We start from the raw sequence: 19,821 nt of genomic DNA, 5'->3' as shown, positions 1-19,821 counted from the left end.
TACAATTAGTACTACTATTATGGGGGTGGGGTCTGTGGCCGAGTTTGGGTAGGTCTGGGGGCGGAGCTTGGGCCGGGGTATTCGGTCGATATTTGTTAGACTCAGGGTGGTACTTGGCTTGACGAAGTTGAGAAACACTGACCTAGACCAACTGTTCAGAGTGGCTCTGAAGGAGACTACAGTAACTTTTGAGGATGATTCCTCTTGAGGAAGTTTGTCTATAGCATGATGTGAAATCTTTATGATTCCGCATTAGATTTTATTAAATGATTGGATACAACTCAAACTCAATTATAGAACATCGCACATGCATGATAGAAACATGATGGCAGATAAAGGCCAAATGGCCCATCTAGTCTGCCCATCCACAGTACCATTATCTCTTTCTCTGTCTGAGAAATCCCACATGCCTATCCCAGGCCCTCTTGAATTCAGACACAGTCTCTGTTTCCACCACCTCCTCCAGGAGACTGTTTCACGCATTTTTCTGTAAAAAAGTATTTCCCTAGATTACTCCTGACCCTATCACCTCTTAACTTCATCCTATGCCCTCTCATTCCAGAGCTTCCTTTCAAATGAAAGAGACTCAACTCATGTGCATTTACACCACGTAGGCATTTAAATGTTTCTTTCATATCTCCCCTCTCCCACCTTTCCTCCAAAGTATACAGATTGAGATCTTTAAGTCTGTCCCCATATGCCTTATCATGAAGACCACACACCATTTTAGTAGCCTTCCTCTGGACCGACTCCATCCTTTTTATAAGCATTGTTTGTGTGTCAGGTTGGATTATAAGTGGATCAGTGCTCGCTTGTTTGTTTTAGAAACCTGAGAGCACCGTCTGCACAAAGAACCTAAAGAATACCAAAGCTTTCAAGAAATATTGTGAAAAGAGACCCGGCCCATTCTTCAGCTGGAATGAGTTTTGTTTACTTGAAGTTGCTCTACTGTTGTTAGATTGAACAATAAAACTCTTGTGAGTCTCTTTGTTTTTGTTAAGCACTGCATTATATAAAACAGGTAACCTGAAATATGATCACAGGAAGGCACATTGCCCACTTTTAAATATTTGATGAGGGGAGTTGGGTAGGAATATGGTATCAGGAAGAGATTTTCTAGTACTGTGAAGGATTGGTAATAAACTCTTTAATACAAGAGAACTAAGATTTTGCAAGTTTCACATAAGCAGAGTGTACATAAGAACATAAGCAATGCCTCCACTGGGTCAGACCCGAGGTCCATCGCACCCAGCAGTCCGGTCACGCGGCGGCCAAAACAGGTCCAGGACCTGTGCAGTAATCCTCTATCTATACCACTCTATCCCCTTTTCTTAAACCCCAGTACCGTACTCTGCCCTATTACGTCCTCTGGAAGCGCATTCCAGGTGTCCACCACACGTTGGGTAAAGAAGAACTTCCTAGCATTCGTTTTGAATCTGTCCCCTTTCAACTTTTCCGAATGCCCTCTTGTTCTTTTATTTTTTGAAAGTTTGAAGAATCTGCCCTTCTCTACTTGCTCTATGCCTTTCATGATCTTGTAAGTCTCTATCATATCCCCTCTAAGTCTCCTTTTCTCCAGGGAAAAGAGACACAGTTTCTCCAATCTCTCAGCGTCTCTTATCAGGCGTATCGCTCTCCTTTGAACTCTCTCGAGTAACGCCATCTCCTTCTTAAGATAGGGCGATCAATATTGGATGCAGTACTCCAGATGCGGACACACCATCGCCTGATACAACGGCAGGATAACTTCTTTTGTTCTGGTTGTAATACCCTTCTTGGTTATACCTAGCATTCTATTCGCTCTCTTAGTGGCCGCTGTGCACTATGCCGTCGGCTTCATTTTCATGTCCACCATTACCCCCAAGTCCCTTTCTTGGGTACTCTCGTTCAATAATATCCCTCCCATCGTATAGTTGTACCTCGAGTTTCTGCTTCCCACATGTAATACTTTACATTTCTCAACGTTGAACTCCATCTGCCATCTCGTCGCCCATTCCCCTAGTTTGTTCAAGTCCCTTTGCAATTTTTTGCAGTCCTCTTTAGTCCGAGCTCCACTGAATAGTGTCGTCTGCAAATTTTATTCTCACACTTCGTCACTGTTTCTAGATCATTTATGAATATATTAAAAAGCAGCGGCCCGAGCACCGAGCCCTGCGGTACACCACTCGTGACCCTCCTCCAGTCTGAGTAGTGGCCCTTCACTCTTACCCTCTGTTTCCTACCCTCCAACCAGTTTCTGATCCATCTATGTACATCTCCTTCCACCCCATGGTTCTTCAGTTTCCACAGTAGACGCGTTCATGGGGCACCTTGTCAAAGGCTTTTTGGAAATCTAGATATATGATGTCTATGGGGTCTCCTCTGTCCATCCGTTTGTTAATTCCTTCGAAGAAGTGCAATAAGTTCGTTAGGCATGATCTCCCCTTGCAGAAACCATGTTGGCTGGTTATCAGAAGTGTATATTTGGCCTGTATCCAAGAAACATATTTGTCAGATCATAGCATTTGAAGTTGAAATGGAGTTGGTTTGGGAATCATACATATTGCAGCAGTGCTATATTGATCAGTTATCTCAGTGCAAGTGATTAGAGTGGAAAGAGATCATCGGTGCATATTTAAATGTCCAAGACACAGAACTCACATTGGTGAATATGTCCCCTTCACTTAAAGATAATTTTTTTTTTAAATTAAACCTTGGTAAATGCTGTGTGTAAAAGATATACCTTCTACCTTAGTGATGGCTTGAGACTAATATGATCTTAGAGCCTAATTTGGATGGAACTACAGAGCTGCGGAGGGAAGTTCCACAAGGGAGATGAACATCTTATGTAGGCTGTTGAACATGATTGACACTTAGAGTAATGTATCCTCTACACCGATTTAGAGAGGATTATATGCTCTGCCTCTTTTCAGGAGCAGCAATATAAGTTTCTTTTGCAATTATTTATTTCATCACGACTGGCCTTTTAGACAAGGTTGGCCATAAGCGATGTTTGCCCAAAATGTTCAAAAAATCATGCAACCTCAGCCCCCATTTTGGGCTTATGGGAACATTCAAGAATTTTGGCAAAGAATAATTTAATACCTAATCTAAATTCTTCACCATCATGCTTTGTTTAAACTGTTGGATATATCCTCTTTGACCCTGAGAAGAGAAGGAAAGATTTTGCTGAAAAAAGCTTCTTCTTTGGGAAGTAAGGGCCAGATTCTGTATAGGACTCCCGGTCTCAGAAGCTGCTTAAGCGGCTTTTGAGAATCGCACATGGGCATCCTATATAGAATCATATCTGTCCTCGCAGACAGACACCTAACCCTGCCTAACACCACAATTCTGTAACCAACATCCATATCACAGAAGCCAGTTAGAGAATTGGGTTGCCGAGACATCTCCCGGCAGGAGGGATGCCTAGTCCCTCCTACTGGGACCCCCCCCCCCCCCGCAGGAGATTGTTGGAGGGGAGTTTCAATGTCTCTGGAGATGGGGGGGGTTCCGGCAGGAGGGACTGGGCATCCTTCCTGCTGGGGATGTCTCCCAGGGGGGTGGGATAGGGGGTTTCCGGTAGAAGGGACTGGGCATCCCTCCTGCCTGGGGATATCTTGGGGTGGTGGCGGCAGGAGGAATTGGACACTCTTCCTGCCACAGACATTCGTAGGGGGTGGCTTCAGGGGTTCCAATAAGAGGGACTGGACATCCCTCCTGCCGGTAGTCTTTGTGGGGGAGGGGAGCCACGGGTTCCCTACCAAGGTCACTAATCTGTTTGCTGCAGGGAGATTCCCTGCCACGATCAGATCAGCGGCCATGTCTTATTTGACATGTAGACCAGCATTTTGCTGGCCTACATTTCAGGCACCTATCGCAGCCCTAGGGAGATGCCTAGGGCTGCCTAAGCTCACCTAAGGCCACTTCTGGACAAAACCACGCCTAACCTTAGGCGAGCTTAGGTAACCCTACACACTTCCCTAGGCTTGCAAAAACGCCTACAATATAGGCGACCCTGTTTGAGGCTCTTTTTTTTTTTAACGTGTGTCCCGATTGACTAGACAACGGTAGGACGCATACCGCCACCTACAATCGAGACACTGTTTATAGAATTTGCCCCTAAATGCACCCATATTTTGTCAAATTGGAGGTCTCAAGATCTACCAAATTTAATGCAACAGAAAAATTAGCTTTCCCATTTGTTAAATTTGAATGGGTAGATGACATGAAGGACTTTTATACATAGACTTGGGTACCTGTCTGAAAAGCCTTATCCTAAAGGGCACATAATTTATTGTTGAATCTGTAATATTAAGCACATGGATGGGATTGGGGCAGGCAGGAGAAGTTATGGATATATAGGTCTGGTTGGGTTCGACGGACTTCAATGGCAACTCCAGTAGTTGAAAATTTAATCCACTGTCAGGCAGACTTCTACTGTGTGTCAAGAATGATTATCCCATACAATGCCCCACGCTCTCTACGTTCATCTTCTTCAAACCTACTAACAATTCCCTCCTTGAAAATCATCGGCACAAGAAGAAATGATATATTTTCCGTTATGGCCCCTAAATTATGGAATTCTCTGCCAAGTTATATTAGAAATGAAAAAGATCTTTTATCTTTTAAAAAAATTTTAAAAACCTTTTTGTTTCAAGACGCTTTTGATGTGTAATATGGCATATCTTGGACCCTTTACATTTTTTTTACGATTAACAAACTCATTAATCCCCTTCCCTTCCCATTGTATTTTCCCTTTTATGTAAATTCTAACAGAAAATGAAATTGTAACTTTTCCCTCCTTTCCTCTTCACTCATGTTTGTCTTTATTTCGATTACTAAAATGTTAACTGATCCATGTAATTTGTTTTGTGATTGATTTGTCCAATTGTATGTGAGACCACTATCTAGTGGCTTTTAAATTGTATATCGCTTAGAAAATTTGTATAAGCGATTCATCAAACGTTAATAAAACTTGAAACTTAAACTTGAAACTTGTGCCCTGGAAATGTCAAGGAGAGCTCAAGAATAAGTATGTAAATGTTGAGCAGACTAGATCAGGGGCATCCAACCTCGGCCCGTGCTAGGTCAGGTTTTCCCAAATGAATATGCATGCGATCTATTTGCATACAATGGAAGCAGTGCATGCCAATAGATCTCATGCAAATTCATTGGGGAAATCCTGAAAATCCAACTGGATTGCAGCTAGGATTGATGTTGAACAACCCTGGACTAGATGCCCAACCTTCTAGTCTTACCAAGTCTTCCTTGGAGGAGTGATGTCTATAAAACCAGAGGGGAGTGGAACAGGCAAAACAAATCGATGGTTTACAAGTCAAAAAAAAAATACAAAGACTTTAGCATGTTTAAAACCACAGGAAAAAAAAATCACTCAATGAATAGTTATGGTTTTGGATTTAGTTTCTGTAGGATGTGAAAGTAAAAACAGTTGTTACTGGACTTAATGGACTTTTGGTATGACCTAGTATCATGATTCTTGCTCCTATCGGTTCCGGCATATATACATATAAAATTCCAAGTAGTGCTGCTCTTATTGTTTGAATGTGTTGCTTAACTAAATTGACTGTTCTTGCTAGATGTGCCAGCACTTACATGCATATTTCATGGCACCTTGTATGCATTTTACTAAAAGACTTGGGACCTGATTCCCAAAATGGCATCTTGCCGCCATCTTAATGGACCAATTGGGATGCATGTTTTTTAAAAAAATTGATGCAACAAATGACGCCTGCAATGTAGGTGTCTGATTCATGCCTACGGAAGCGCCTGTGCATGCCTACAGATGCCTAAGGCCAGTGTGGGCGTGGCTTACACGGGAACTGGCCTTTGGTGTCCGTAGGTGTGCCTAGGCGCTTCTTTAGGCACGAGTCAGATGCCTTAAATGCAGGCCTATAAAATGACGGCCTACATTTAAGGCATCTGTACAAAAAATAGACACAGTACCTACTTTGCAGTACCTGTTTTGCAGGTGTCTACCGCTGCAGGCACCGTTTACCAGAATCAGGCCCTTAGTGTTCAGGAAACCTTTTGTCAGGTATCTGAAAAATTGTACATGTTGCAACCTGGATGTCCCAAATACTACATAAGAAAGCACACTGGCTCACATATAAACTATGTTTGCTCACATTCAAATCCCTTCTTTACAAAACTCCAGCTTTCATTTATAAGTTATTAATTCCATATACTTCCAATAGAACGTTGAGATCTATTGAACAGCATTTGCTGACGATTCCCTCTCTTAGAATTATTAATACTAGACGGCAATTGATTTTTTTCTGTTACAGCCCCCCAAACTTGGAACTCACTTCCTATTCACTTGAGGGAAGAACATAACTTGGAAAAATTCAAAAGTAAACTAAAGAGCTTTCTTTTTAAAGATGCTTTTGAAAATTAGCCATTTAGTCTTCCAACTAATTTTACTTTTTCTGCCAATTTTATTGAAGTAATTTTTTAACTTCCCTTTCCTTATGTATCTCCCTTGTATGTCCCTTTAACTTTTAAATAATTTGTAGTTCTTATCCCTTCCCTCCCTTATGTTCTTAGTTCTGTTAAGTTCGTCAATAGTCCTGTTGGACCTTGTTTTTGTTATCCGTTGTATTGTTCCCCATACTTTGTAATTTTATTATTATGTACATCGCTTAGAATTGTGATTAAGTGATTAATCAAATCTCTATTAAACTTGAAAACTTGAAAGGTAATTTGCATGGGGGTCTTATCATGTTTACTGTTAAGATGGCTCTTTTCCAACATAATAGGTTCGTCCAAAAATGCTGTATGCTGCAACTAGGGCAACTGTGAAGAAAGAATTTGGTGGTGGCCACATTAAAGATGAAATATTTGGCACGGTAAAGGTATGTGTATTTTCAGACTTACTATTTTTGTAATGTTCACAGGGAAGGGGTGGGCCAGTTGGGCTGGTCATATGGAGGTGGTGGTTGCAATCAGGTGCAAGTGACATGTCTCTTGATTTCCCACCATCTTGCTGCTGCCTCCTCCTCCCTCTCAGCACCAGTGTTTTCAGTTAGTTTAAAGGGGAGTGGTGCAGTGGTTAAAGCTACAGCCTCAGCACTCTGGGGTTGTGGGTTCAAACCCGCGCTGCTCCTTGTGACCCTGGGCAAGTCACTTAATCCCCCCCATTGCCCCAGGTACTTTAGGTAGATTGTGAGCCCGCCGGGACAGACAGGGAAAAATGCTTGAGTACCTGAATAAATTCATGTAAACCATTCTGAGCTCCCTTGGGAGAACGGTATAGAAAATTGAATAAATAAATAAAATAAAAATAAATAATAAAAGTTCCTTCAGCAATAAAGCTGACCTGTTCTTTTTTTCTGAGCCCCCTCTGACCCGAGTGGTTCAAATGTCAACTGTCTGAACATCACAAGTTTCTATAGGTGCATAGTGTCATACCGGGTGCCTTCTTAGATGGAATAAAGTGTGCACATTTGTGTTACTTGGGAGCACTCAGCACAGAAAAGGCTCAAACAAGGAAGATACAAGCAAACCAGAAGAAGTGAGAGGAGTACTAGGCGAAGTGGTGTTTATCAAACAACCCATTCTGGCTTGTTTGGGGTGGTTGTTTTTTTTTTTTTTTGCATTGGGATGTTTTTATTGGCTAAAACAGAAGTCATGCTTATAATTGGAAACATGATGGCAGATAAAGGCCAAATGGCCCATCCAGTCTGCCCATCCACAGTAACCATTATCTCTTCCTCTCTCTAAGAGATCCCACGTGCCTATCCCAGGCTTTCTTGAATTCAGACACAGTCTGTGTCTCCTCCGGGAGATTGTTCCATGCATCTACCACCCTTTCTGTAAAAAAGTATTTCCTTAGATTACTCCTGATCCTATCACCTCAACTTCAACCTATGCTCTCTCATTCCACAGCTTCCTTTCAAATGAAAGAGACTCGACTCGTATGCATTTACATCACGTAGGTATTTAAACGTCTATCATAGCTCCCCTCTCCCGCCTTTCCTTCAAAGTATACAGATTGAGATCTTTTAAGTATGTCCCTATACGCCTTAGGACGAAGACCACGCACCATTTTAGTAGCCTTAGTAGCCTTCCTCTGAACTGATACCATCCTTTTTATATCTTTTTTGAAGGTACAGCCTCCAGAATTGTACACAGTATTCTAAATGAGTTCTCGCCAAAGTATTATACAGGGGCATCAATACCTCCTTTTTCCTACTGGTCATACCTCTCCCTATGCACCCTAGCATCCTTCTAGCTTTCACCGTCACCTTTTCAACCTGTTTGGCCATCTTAAGATCATCCCATACAATCACATCCAAGTCCCACTCTTCTGTTGTGCACATAGGTTCTTCATCCCCCTAAACTGTACCGTTCCCTCAGGTTTTTGCAGCCCAAATGCACAACCTTGCATTTCTTAGCATTAAATTTTAGCTGCCAAATTTCAGACCATTCTTCAAGCTTCGCCAGGTCTTTCTTCATGTTATTCACACCATCCTGGGTGTCTACTCTATTGCGGATTTTGGTATCATCCGCAAAGAGGTAAATCTTGCCTGACAGCCCTTCAGCAATATTGTTTATAAAAATGTTAAAAAGAACAAGCCCAAGAACAGAACCTTGAGGCACACCACTGGTAAAATCCCTTTTCTCAGAGCGATCTCCATTGATTGTCGCCTTCCACTGAACCAGTTCTTGACCCAACCTGTCAATTTTCTAGACCGGTTCATTTATTCTTGTTTTCAAATTTATTTTCGTTTTATCTACATAAATTTTCTGGCATGGACATAGCGCTATATAGATCACAAAACTGGAGTTACAGTTGCTGAAATGTCATCTCACAACATTTACAAGAACCACACTTATAATGGCCAATATCAATTGTTTTTTTTTGGTGAAGGTAAATATGATTGACTAAAGATCTTTCAAATTTTGACCCCGACTGTATGCAGTTTTTAGATATTTATGCTCAAATAAGGATGTGTTTGGACAATTTTCCTATTCTTCTGTATTATCCTATTCATTGTCAGACTTGCATTTTATATATTGCACTAGCTGATCACCTGGCGTTGCCCGGATATCCCAATCTCAGCAGCAAGAATGGCCCTCTCTATGGGGCTGAACTTGGACTTAAACGGAATCAGGAGTGTCTCAGCAAGCCTGAAAACTATGGATTAGACACTTATCTTTTATATTCTGTAGTTAGGCCTCATGCTGCTGTACTGTCTTGTGAAGCTCTAGATCAGTGTTTTTCAACCACCGGTCCATGGACCAGTGCCGGTCCACAGAAATTTCCTGCCGGTCCCCAGGGCCAGCATATGCCTCAGGCCCAAAACAGTGTTCTTCAACCGCTGGTCCACGGTGTGATCGATGCGTTATCTTCGAGCCAGCTCCCTCTTCCTAACTGATTCGGTGCACAAAGCCACGGGCAGTGGCTCCTACGGGCATCCTGTGCCTGAACCGGAAGCCTTCTCTCTGACTTTGCAACGTTAGAGGGAAGGCTTCCAGATGAGGCACGGGACATACAAGGTGCAATTAGTACTATTATGGGGCGGGGTCTAGGGTAGAGATGGGCTGGGTCTGGCCCACAACTTAGCCCAGTGTTCTTCAACCGCCGGTCCACGGACCAATGTCGGTCCACAGAATAATTATTTTATTTCTGCCGGTCCATAGGTGTAAAAAGGTTGAAAAACACTGCTCTAGATGTAGCAGCTCTCTTTCATATCCTATAGTTGGGCCTTATGCTGCTGGACTGACTCTGAAGCTCTAGATGTATCTGTTGGAAACTTGCCTTACATTTCCTTGGAGGCATTGTTACAGCAATCACAGCACACAGTATGACATCATTCCCCAAGCTCCACACAATTGGTCAAAGCAGTATCTATCTTTTTTTATGAATATTTACATATCACCCCTTCCCACCCCCACAGTGTTTGTCCCAGATAGTAATTGATATGTATACCAAGTTTGGTTGAAATCTGTCCATGCATTTCGGAGTTATGCTGGAACATACATACATACATCTGATTTTATATATATATATATATATATATATATATATATATATATATATATATATAAAGAGAGAGAGAGAGATTTGCATATTATTGTCCATATTATTATGCTGTTCCTCCTTCTCGTTGAGCAGATTTTTCTCTGTGGTTATACTTTGCCCATTGGTAGGGTCCATGTAAAGTTTTTTTTAATTGTAACTTCGTATCACATCTTCTGTTAGTTTGCTTGAATGTTTCTTAAACTCACTTTCTGTACTGCATATACGTCTGAATTAAGATATTGAGAGAATGGCAAATTGTCTCTTAGATATTTTAGGATGACAACTACTATTGGATAGAAAAGTATTTCTATCTGTGTTTTTCTTAAATACCGTGGTTTCAAAACCCAATTGTGTCTGTTTTACCAAAACATCCAAAAATGCAATTGATTCATAAGAGGCATTGCTAGTGAACTGTATGTTGACATTGCATGAATTCATCCAGTTGAAAAAGATACAATGCTGGCCTACATTTCAAGCAGATGTGGCCGGTGAGCTTATCGCGGCAACGGATCTTCTGCCACGATAAATTTAGTGGCCTGGCCACTGAGTGGCCTAAGTAATCTGGCCAGTCAGAATCTTAGGTCACTCCCAGTGCATCCCAGAATGCACTGCAAGAGGGGTCTAAGATTCTGGTTGGCCCAGGTGCCTAAGGCCACTCCTATGGGATGGCCTTAAGCACCTGGGCCAGTCAAGGCCTTAGGCCCCTCCCTAATGCATCCCACAATGCACCAGGAAGGAACAGACCTTTCATTCTAGTGAAGGAGGGCCAGCTGGCTGGAGGCATCCCTCCTACTGAAAATGTTTGGTGGGGGGGGTTCTGGCAGGCTCACAATCTATCTAATGTATCTGGGGCAATGGGGGGATTAAGTGACTTGCCCAGGGTCACAGGTTGCTGAGGTTGTAGCTTTAACCACTGCAAAACAACGATAAATCCAACAGGTCTGCAGTGAAGGCGAACTCAATAAGCAAAAGATGGACTGCCGAATGGAATGTACAAGGTTCAGGAATGTTTATTAAGTCTATATAAAATTGTAATCCAAAGTAGTGACTCTCATATACATGGAGTACGGACCCAACACAGTCCGTGTTTCGAAGAAACACTCCTTCCTCAGAGGTCCGAAATGTCCAGTGTGTCACAAGTGGAGAGTCATATGGTGCACAACATAGGTGTTAAAAATGTGTGAGTCGAAGGCAAAACTTCTTCTGGGCCAATGCACAGTGCATTTCGCCTTCGACTCACACATTTTAAATTATTTTTAACACCTATTTTGTGTACCATATGACTCTCCACTTGTGACACATTGGACATTTCGGACCTCTGAGGAAGGAGTGCTTCTCCAAAGCACGGACCGTGTTGGGTCCATATTCCATGTATATGAGAGTCACTACTTTGGATTACAATTTTATATAGACGTTTAATAAACATTCCTGAGCCTTGTACATTCCATTCGGCAGTCCTTCTTTTGTTTATTGCTTTAACCACTGCACCACACTCTCTTCACTGATTTAGTATTTCTAATACAAAAATATTTCTACTATGGAAGCTAATCATTTTTGATTTCAAAATTTTCAGCTATGTTTTGTATTCTCTATAATAGCCTATCCCTCTGTTTCAGCATTGAAATACCCTGTAGATTTCATCTTAAAAGCCAAATTTAGATTCCTCCAATAATAGTCTACTATCAGAATTTGCAGTAACTGGCATTGCTGTCCTCCACCCTTCACCCTCCCTCCCTCCTTGCAATGACTGGATCCCTCGTTTTTTCTTTTCTCAGAGTTCTGGCACTGAGGTGGTGTGGGGCCTCGAGCATGCACAAGTGCTGAAGGCCCTGCTTTGTCCAACTGTAAGAATTAATAAGACAAAGATCCTGTCATCACAGGGGTGGGGCTGGAGAGTGTACGAGAGCAATGCCGGTTACCACAGGGGAGCAGGGTAGAGGAGAGATGGTGCTTTCGTTAGTAGCCCACCCTAGACTTCAGAAAACCTATTCTTTCTAATAATAGCCTGGGGTATATGATACTTTATGGGTGGGTTTCAATAGATGTTTGATATTAAGTATATTTTTATTGCATATTAGATATTGAGCCCCATTTCACATAGACTGTAGAGATCAGAATCGAGGTGATGACATTTTAGAAAATACAATATTTCAGAAAAGGATCTGCAGATGTAGAGTCTTTTCTAAAATACCTGCAGGAGGACTTACATGGGGATAGAATATGTCCCCATCCTCACGGATAACCAAAGGAAACCATCCTGTGTCATTCTATAGTGTCTGTCTCAACCTCCGTCCTTCTACACCAGCATTCTTCAATGTAAGGTTTGAAGGTCAGTGGCTATGCCCATCCATACTCCTGATTCTCCCCTTTTCTCCTTAAAGAATGATAGTTAGCTGTGGGGACATGCATTTCTTGTTGGGAGCAGCTACTTTGCAAAGATACATGTGGGAAAATCAACAGGGGAAAATTGGCAACTTACACAAGTTACTGTTGGCACATACATGTGTGTATATAAACTATTTTGCAAACATTTGTAAACAGATGCTGTCAATTAACTACAAAGTCCACAATCTTTATTTTCATTTTGAAGAGGGAGATATACAATGGGAGATTGAAGAGAATATCTCTCTTAATCTTTCTTATAAAGGGCTAGCAAAAAGAGTACTTTAAAAAAATCTGTATGTGCCAGGGAGCAGTTCACTTCTTGACACGGAAGAATTAAGAGCTAGATTCACAAAGTAAACCGATCGTGTACCGATCGGTTTTTGACCCCTTTGCAACCAGATTTCCCTCCGGCCCGATTCACTAACCTCTTCTGTGATCCGTTTCCAATCCGTGCATGCAAATGAGAGGAAACGCATACAAGGTAGACAGGGACGCAATTCACCAACAAAATTTTTAAAACCGACTGGGCTGGCCGATCAACCCAAGAAGCGACTGCTGGGGACCAGTCGCAAACGGCTTTCCGACTCTCCAGCTCCATTGAAGCCCTGTTCTACTGCCCCGAATCTCTCCTGCCTGCCGCCCCGATGCACTTCCCCAGATCTCTCCTGCCTGCTCTGCCCCGTCCCAAATCGCCACCCTACTCTGCCCCTATCCTGCCTGCTTTGCCCCGTCCCAAATCGCCGCTCTGCTCTGCCCCAATCTCTCCTGCCTGCTCTGCCCCAATCTCTCCTGCCTGCTCTGCCCCAATCTCTCCTGCCTGCTCTGCCCCAAATTGCCACTCTGCTCTGCCCTGATCTCTCCTGCCTGCTCTGCCCCGATCTCTCCTGCCTGCTCTGCCCCAAATTGCCGCCCTGCTCGTCCCCAGATCTCTCCTGCCTGCCGCCCTGAATCTCTCCTGCCCTTCCCCACACTGCAAGCCTGTGGTTTTAACCCGCGGGTTTAAAGCAGGTTAAAATCACAGGCTCGCTGGACTAAAAAGTAAAAAAAAAAAAGCGAAGCTCGGACGGGTCTCAGAACCATGCGCAGACCTCTACAGATGGTCTGCGCTTGCGTCGGAATTGCACACCAGCGATCCGTGCCGGCAGATGGGGGCGTTTCTCCAATCGCCCCATCTGCATATTAGAATCCATCAGACCATTGAAGAATCCATCAGACCTGCCCGGATCGGACACAGATCGGTCCCGATTGGATAGGTTAGTGAATCTAGCCCTAAGTCATATATATACATTCTTTTTCTGAAATTGGGATTATGCATGTAGATTTTTGATGTCCCAAATCCATGTCCCTAACACCACCTTATGATTTCTACATATTATGGATATCTACATGTAAATTTAGCTCTTTAAAGTCACCATTTACCTGCTAATTAATGCCAATTAGCGCTTGTTAACACCAATTATTGGTACTTATTTCAAATGTAGTATCAATTTAGCGCTAATTCTCTTAAGTCCTGGATTCTCAAAATGGCTTCATTCAGAAGGTTCTGTAGGCATCCAAATGGCAACTGTTAAGTGTTTTAATTGGCCATTAACAGTGCGGTAATTGACTAAAAAAAAAAGTAGGCGCCACAACATTCCTACAAAAAAAAGTAACCTGAATCACATCTATGCAGATGCTTACCGATGCCAAACATCAAAAGAGACATGGTTATGGGCAGAGTTGACGTTCAGCGCTGCTAAGCATGATTCTGTATTGAAGATATGTGCCAGAAATATAGGCCTATAAAACCCTGGCCTACATTTCCAGTACCTATCTTCGATGCAGATCGCAATTTTCAAAATGGTACCGGAAATGTAAGCCAGAGTTTTATAGGCCTACATTTAAGGTGCCTATCTTCAACGTAGAATTATGCTTAGTGGTACTGAACATCAAAAGAGGCGTGGTTATGGGTGGGGTTGACATTCAGCACCACTAAGCATGACTGCATTGAAGATAAGGACTGGTGCCATTTTTTAGGTGCTGGCCAATTCTGTCGCAGTTTTGAGAATCTGGGCCTGATTACTGAGTGTCACTGACTCTATTCTATGACTGGGGGTGCAATTCTGCACCTAACATTTTAGGTGCTATGTAAAGATTTGGGGGGTAAATAATAACATAGTAACATAGTAGATGACGGCAAATTTTACTGATTTCGTACATCTATGTCCCAGACCTAAGAATGTACTTACCAGGAAGTTAAACTGTTAGCATGCTAACACGCATGCAGAAATTCCTTATTTTCTGATTTATTGAATAAATATAGCAATTGTATTCACAATTAGCAGGATTTCCTAAGAGGCTGGCAGTCTCTGGGCACAGGTTTCTTGGTTACAATATGATGTAGAAATAGGCGAAGGTTTAAAGAACAAGAGTCGGGAAAGAACTGCAGATGCCAGTGAAGAACTGCAGTGAAGAAATACAGAATTGTTTTTACATGAGGGGTGGTAGACGCGAGAGTAATGTTAGGAAATTCTTCTTTACGGAGAGGCGGTTGACACCTGGAATGAACTCCAGAGGGAGGTGGTGGAGAAGAAAACAGTGACAGAGTTCAAAAAAGCATGGGATGAACACAGAGGATCTCTAATCAGAAAATAATGGTATATATTGAAGAACTAAGGCCAGTACTTGGTAGACTTGCATGGTCTGTGTCCCATATATGGCCATTCAGTTGAGGATGGGCTGGGGAGGGCTTTGATGGTTGGAATGGTTTAGATGGGCTGGAGTGAGCTTTGATGGGGACTCCAGTAGATGGAACCTAAGCATAGTACACAGAACTTTGGGTTTCTGGCCCAGAAATATGTAAGAAAAAGGACAATTTAAATCTTACCTAAGATCCAAAGCTGGTTCAGAACTACAGGCCTCTTTTCCATGATAAATGTTGATGCAAAAATATTAGCCTCAAGATTGCAAATAATATTACCAAAAATTATCTCTGTCGATCAAATTGGTTTTTTTAAATGGGAAAACCTCTATGGACAATTCAAACATAGAAACATAGAAGATGACGGCAGAAAAGGGCTACAGCCCATCAAGTCTGCCCACTCTGCTTACCCACCCCCTGTCTATGCCCTAATGACCCAATTTCCTTATCTTGACCCTTGTAGGGATCCCACATGGGTATCCCATTTATTCTTAAAGTCTGGCACGCTGTCTGCCTCGATCACCTTGTTCCAATGATCAACCACTCTCTCTGTGAAGAAATACTTTCTGGTGTCGCCATGAAATTTTCCGCCCCTGAGTATGAGCGGGTGCCCTCTTGTGGCCGAGGGTCCCTTGAGAAAGAAAATATCATCTTCCACTTCGACACGTCCCGTGAGGTACTTAAATGTTTCGATCATGTCTCCCCTCTCCCTACGTTCCTCGAGAGTATAGAGCTGCAATTTGTTCAGTCTCTCTTCGTACGAGAGACCCTTGAGCCCCTGGTTGGCCGTCCGCTGAACTGATTCAATTCTGTGCACATCTTTACTGTAATATGGCCTCCAGAATTGCACACAGTACTCCAGATGAGGTCTCACCATGGCCCTGTACAACGACATTATGACTTCAGACTTTCGGCTGACGAAACTTCTATCGATACAACCCAATATCTGCCTTGCCTTAGATGAAGCCTTCTCCACTTGATTTGCAGATTTCATGTCTGCACTGATGATTACTCCTAAATCTCGTTCTGCTGAAGTCCTAGTTAAAGTTTCTCCGTTCAAGAAGTACGTCCTGCATGGATTTCCGCTTCCGAGGTGCATGACCTTACATTTCTTAGCATTGAAGCCTAGCTGCCAGGCTGAGGACCAACTTTCCAATGTAAGCAGGTCCTGCGCCATATAATTCTGTAAACTGCATTCACTTACTATATTACATAGTTTGGCGTTATCGGCGAATAGTGTTATTTTACCTTGAAGCCCTTGAGTCAGATCCCCTATGAACAGTTGTTCGCAACAACCTCCGAGTTTGCTTGGGTGATGTAGTATCCAGCCTTGCCCAGATGTGAAGTATGGGAAACGGATTCAAGGCACTTTCTTGAAGTAATACAATCTTCTGAAAATACGGATGAAGATTATATTGCATTGGCTCTAGATGCTGAAAGGCTTTTGACAGATTAGAGTGGCCTTTTCTTTTTCAAGTGCTACAGTGGTTTGGATTTTCACAATTGGCTATAAATATGAACAAAGTCTTGTACTCTAGACCTAGAACAAGGATATTTATCAATAATATCTGTACCTTTCTATCCAACTAGAGGAACAAGGCAAGGATGCCCTTTATCACCTTTGCTTTATATTATTGGCTTAGAACCTTTGATGATGAAACTTTAAAACAATATAAACATTCATGGAATGTCGTTTGGTAATAAGATTGTCAAATATTCTGCATAATCCGATGTCTTGATTTAATCTACACCTGCTATCCTTGAAACAATCCAAACATATTCTACAAACTTAACATGTCTAAATCTGAATTAATGCCATTAAATTGTCCTGGAATAGAGGTTGAAATTTCTCAATATAAGTTCAAATGTGTCAAAAATAAATTAAAGACCCTCGACCACCAGAGGGCATCCGTTGAAAATCAGGGGAGGGAAGTTTCATGGCGACTCCAGGAAGTACTTGGGGTTTATTACAACTCTTGGCAAAAAGTTTGGGATACTATATGTTCATTGATTAAGGCTAAAGAGCCATTCACCATAAATATCATTTTGTTGGGTCGACTTTGCGTGAATCTGTTTTGCCAATCATTTCTCTGTACTGTTTGAGTCATGACTTGTTTATATTTGAAATTATTAATAAAATATATTGAACTTAAAAAATCATTAATTTATAGAGAGTGTACAGTTGGGCAGACTGGATGGACCTTTTGGGTCTTTATCTGCCATCATTTACTATGTTATGCACGGTGAATAGACAGCGCAGCGGCGGCGCGTTCCTGAACCCACCCCTCAACTTCCGGTATATGATACTTAAAATCTGGCACTTTGCGGCGCACGCTAGCACTCATCAAACATTGATAGTTACTGCATGATTTGAGAATTTACTTTAAGTTATTATTGTACAAGTTTTTATGGTTTTTAAAGTTTTGTTTTCTTTTAACTGTGTTAAGGCTCTTACCTGCTTTTATTTCTCTCAGTTATTTCCTTAGTGATCTTTCTGCCGCTGCACAGCAGCGGCGCGTTCTTGAACCCACCCCTCAACTTCCGGTATATGATACTTAAAATCTGGCACTTTGCGGCGCAGGTCCTGCTCCTTGATGCGGTACTGCAGTGCGGACTATGGAGTACCTCCATAATTAGTAATAATTTTAAACAAATTACAAATAAATTCTACAAAATAATTTTTTTCGTTTCACAGGCCTTTTTTTATGTGTTATTTTCGCTTTTCATATTCTGGATTCTAACTCAGTAGAAATGGATAATATATCTTCATCTATTCCAGTCTTCTGGGGTCACAGACCCGTTAAACCCAAAGCCAAACAAAATAACTTACAAAATGCTTTTCAATCTAATTTAAAACTACTTTCTATTGAAAGAACTCCCTCCAGTAATTCAAAATTTCTTCAAAAACATAAATGCAAAGCCCTAAACATTGGTTTAATTAACATTCGCTCTATTAAAACAAAATATCACCTCATCAGAGATCTTATTTCATCTCAATCCTTAGATATATTATTTTTAACTGAAACTTGGTTATCGGAAGGTGAAGAAGCGTATCTCTCATTTGCCTGTCCAAATGGATATTCTTTTTTTTTTAACCATCGTTTTAATAAAAAAGGTGGAGGACTGGCAGTAATATTCAAAGATTTATTATTAACTCAAGTGGATAAATCTATAGGTTATGCCCCTATTGAATACTTACAACTTACCATTCAATCAAAACCCAAAACAGATGTACTATTAATTTATCTACCTCCTCCAATAAATTCTGATAACATTGCTCTTCTTCAATCATTACTTTTTGAATTTGGCAGTTCCTCTTCAAATCCATTGATCATGGGAGATTTTAATATCCACTTTGATGATCAAAACAATAATTTTACTAATACTATTCTTTCCTATATTGACCAACTAGATTTATGTTCATTAATAACTCAACCAACTCATCAAGCAGGTCATACTATTGACACAATTTTAATTCCATTATCAGAAATGAATAACTTCACCTTAAATCATTGTCTTCCTGTTCCATGGTCGGATCATTATCTGATCTCTCTAACTTATAATAATACATATATAGAACAGAAAGTTAAACAACAAACAATTGCTGTTAGGAATTTTAAAGAACTTTCAAGTGAATCCTTACAAGCTACATTAGAGTTGGATTTTTCAGATTCAGCTACTAAGACAATAGACGAATTAACCAACAGGTGGAATATGGCCATTCAATCTACCTTAAATATGTTGGCTCCAATACAAAATAAAACCATCTCTGCTCGAAAAATTCGTAACCCATGGTTTTCCGCAGAACTTCTACTTCTAAAAAAACAACTAAGATCCCTTGAACGTAGATGGAGGAAGGATAAAACTTACATTAATTTAGCTACATATAGGATCCAAGATGGCGTCAGGCTGGACGCGCTGAGATGCCGCTCTGAGGATTTTTCTTCAAACAATTTTCAAACAATTTTCAAGCGGTGCAATTACTTACCCGATGCCTAAACGGAGGGGCCGTAGTGCCGCTGGTGCCTCGCGGCCCACGGCCACCCCCGCGGCTGGTGACATCGGGGAACTCATCAGACGGATGCAGGGTATTTTTTCGGCGTCGGAGGGAGGCCCGCAGAGGAGTAGCGGCGTCAGTGAGGCCGTGGAGATTCCTCCGGGATTGGAGACATCTTTGAGCCCCGACGTTAGGGCGCCGCCCCCGCAACCTCAGCTAAGCAGCTCTCCAAGGGGTAAGGTAACCCCGGAGGTCGGGGTCTTGTCTTCCCCTGAGGCAAGTAGTCCATCACAGAGCCTGCTGACAGGAGCTCCTATGGATATGAGCTCCTTTGAAGAAGCTGAGGGGGAATCATCTGAGAGGCGAGTTAACCTTCAGGGACAGCGTCAAGTTATTCAACTGGACGGTGAGCACTATGACATTTCTTTACCTGTAATTTCTCTGGAAAAACCCTCAGAAGTAACTCTGGACTCACTATGGGATCTTATGGCCGGACTAGTGAAGACCATAAGTCCCAAACTTCAGTTAATTGAGGGGAAATTATCTCAACATTCTACTGAACTTAAAGAACTGAAAAAGGATATGACTGCCTCTAATTCCTCTGTTCAAAAGCTTGAACAGGACATTAAATCATCCAAACAATTACAGGAAACTTTAATGAAAGATAATATCAATCTTAGAAGAAAGATGGAGAACTTAGAAAATAACTCCAGATACAATAACTTAAGAATCATT

At 41.8% G+C, this 19,821-nt stretch overlaps 1 protein-coding gene across 4 annotated transcripts in view; it reads left to right on the top strand.

Moving 5' to 3' along the window:
* TWF1 (twinfilin actin binding protein 1) overlaps positions 1-19,821 on the top strand; it is a 75,151-nt gene that overhangs the window by 38,243 nt on the left and 17,087 nt on the right. For 3 of the 4 annotated variants that reach the window (XM_033959443.1, XM_033959445.1, XM_033959446.1), the window contains exon 4: positions 6,756-6,851. The exons of the other annotated variant lie outside the window; for it this stretch is intronic. In XM_033959443.1, the coding sequence (XP_033815334.1) occupies positions 6,756-6,851 (96 nt within the window). The remainder of the gene's footprint in view (positions 1-6,755; positions 6,852-19,821) is intronic. 4 annotated transcript variants of the gene reach the window in all.

Source organism: Geotrypetes seraphini, chromosome 9 (genome assembly GCF_902459505.1).
Source record: "Geotrypetes seraphini chromosome 9, aGeoSer1.1, whole genome shotgun sequence".
Lineage (NCBI taxonomy): Eukaryota > Metazoa > Chordata > Amphibia > Gymnophiona > Dermophiidae > Geotrypetes > Geotrypetes seraphini.
The sequence above is the reverse complement of the archived record's forward strand: the minus strand, read 5'-3'. Positions and strand labels throughout refer to the sequence as shown.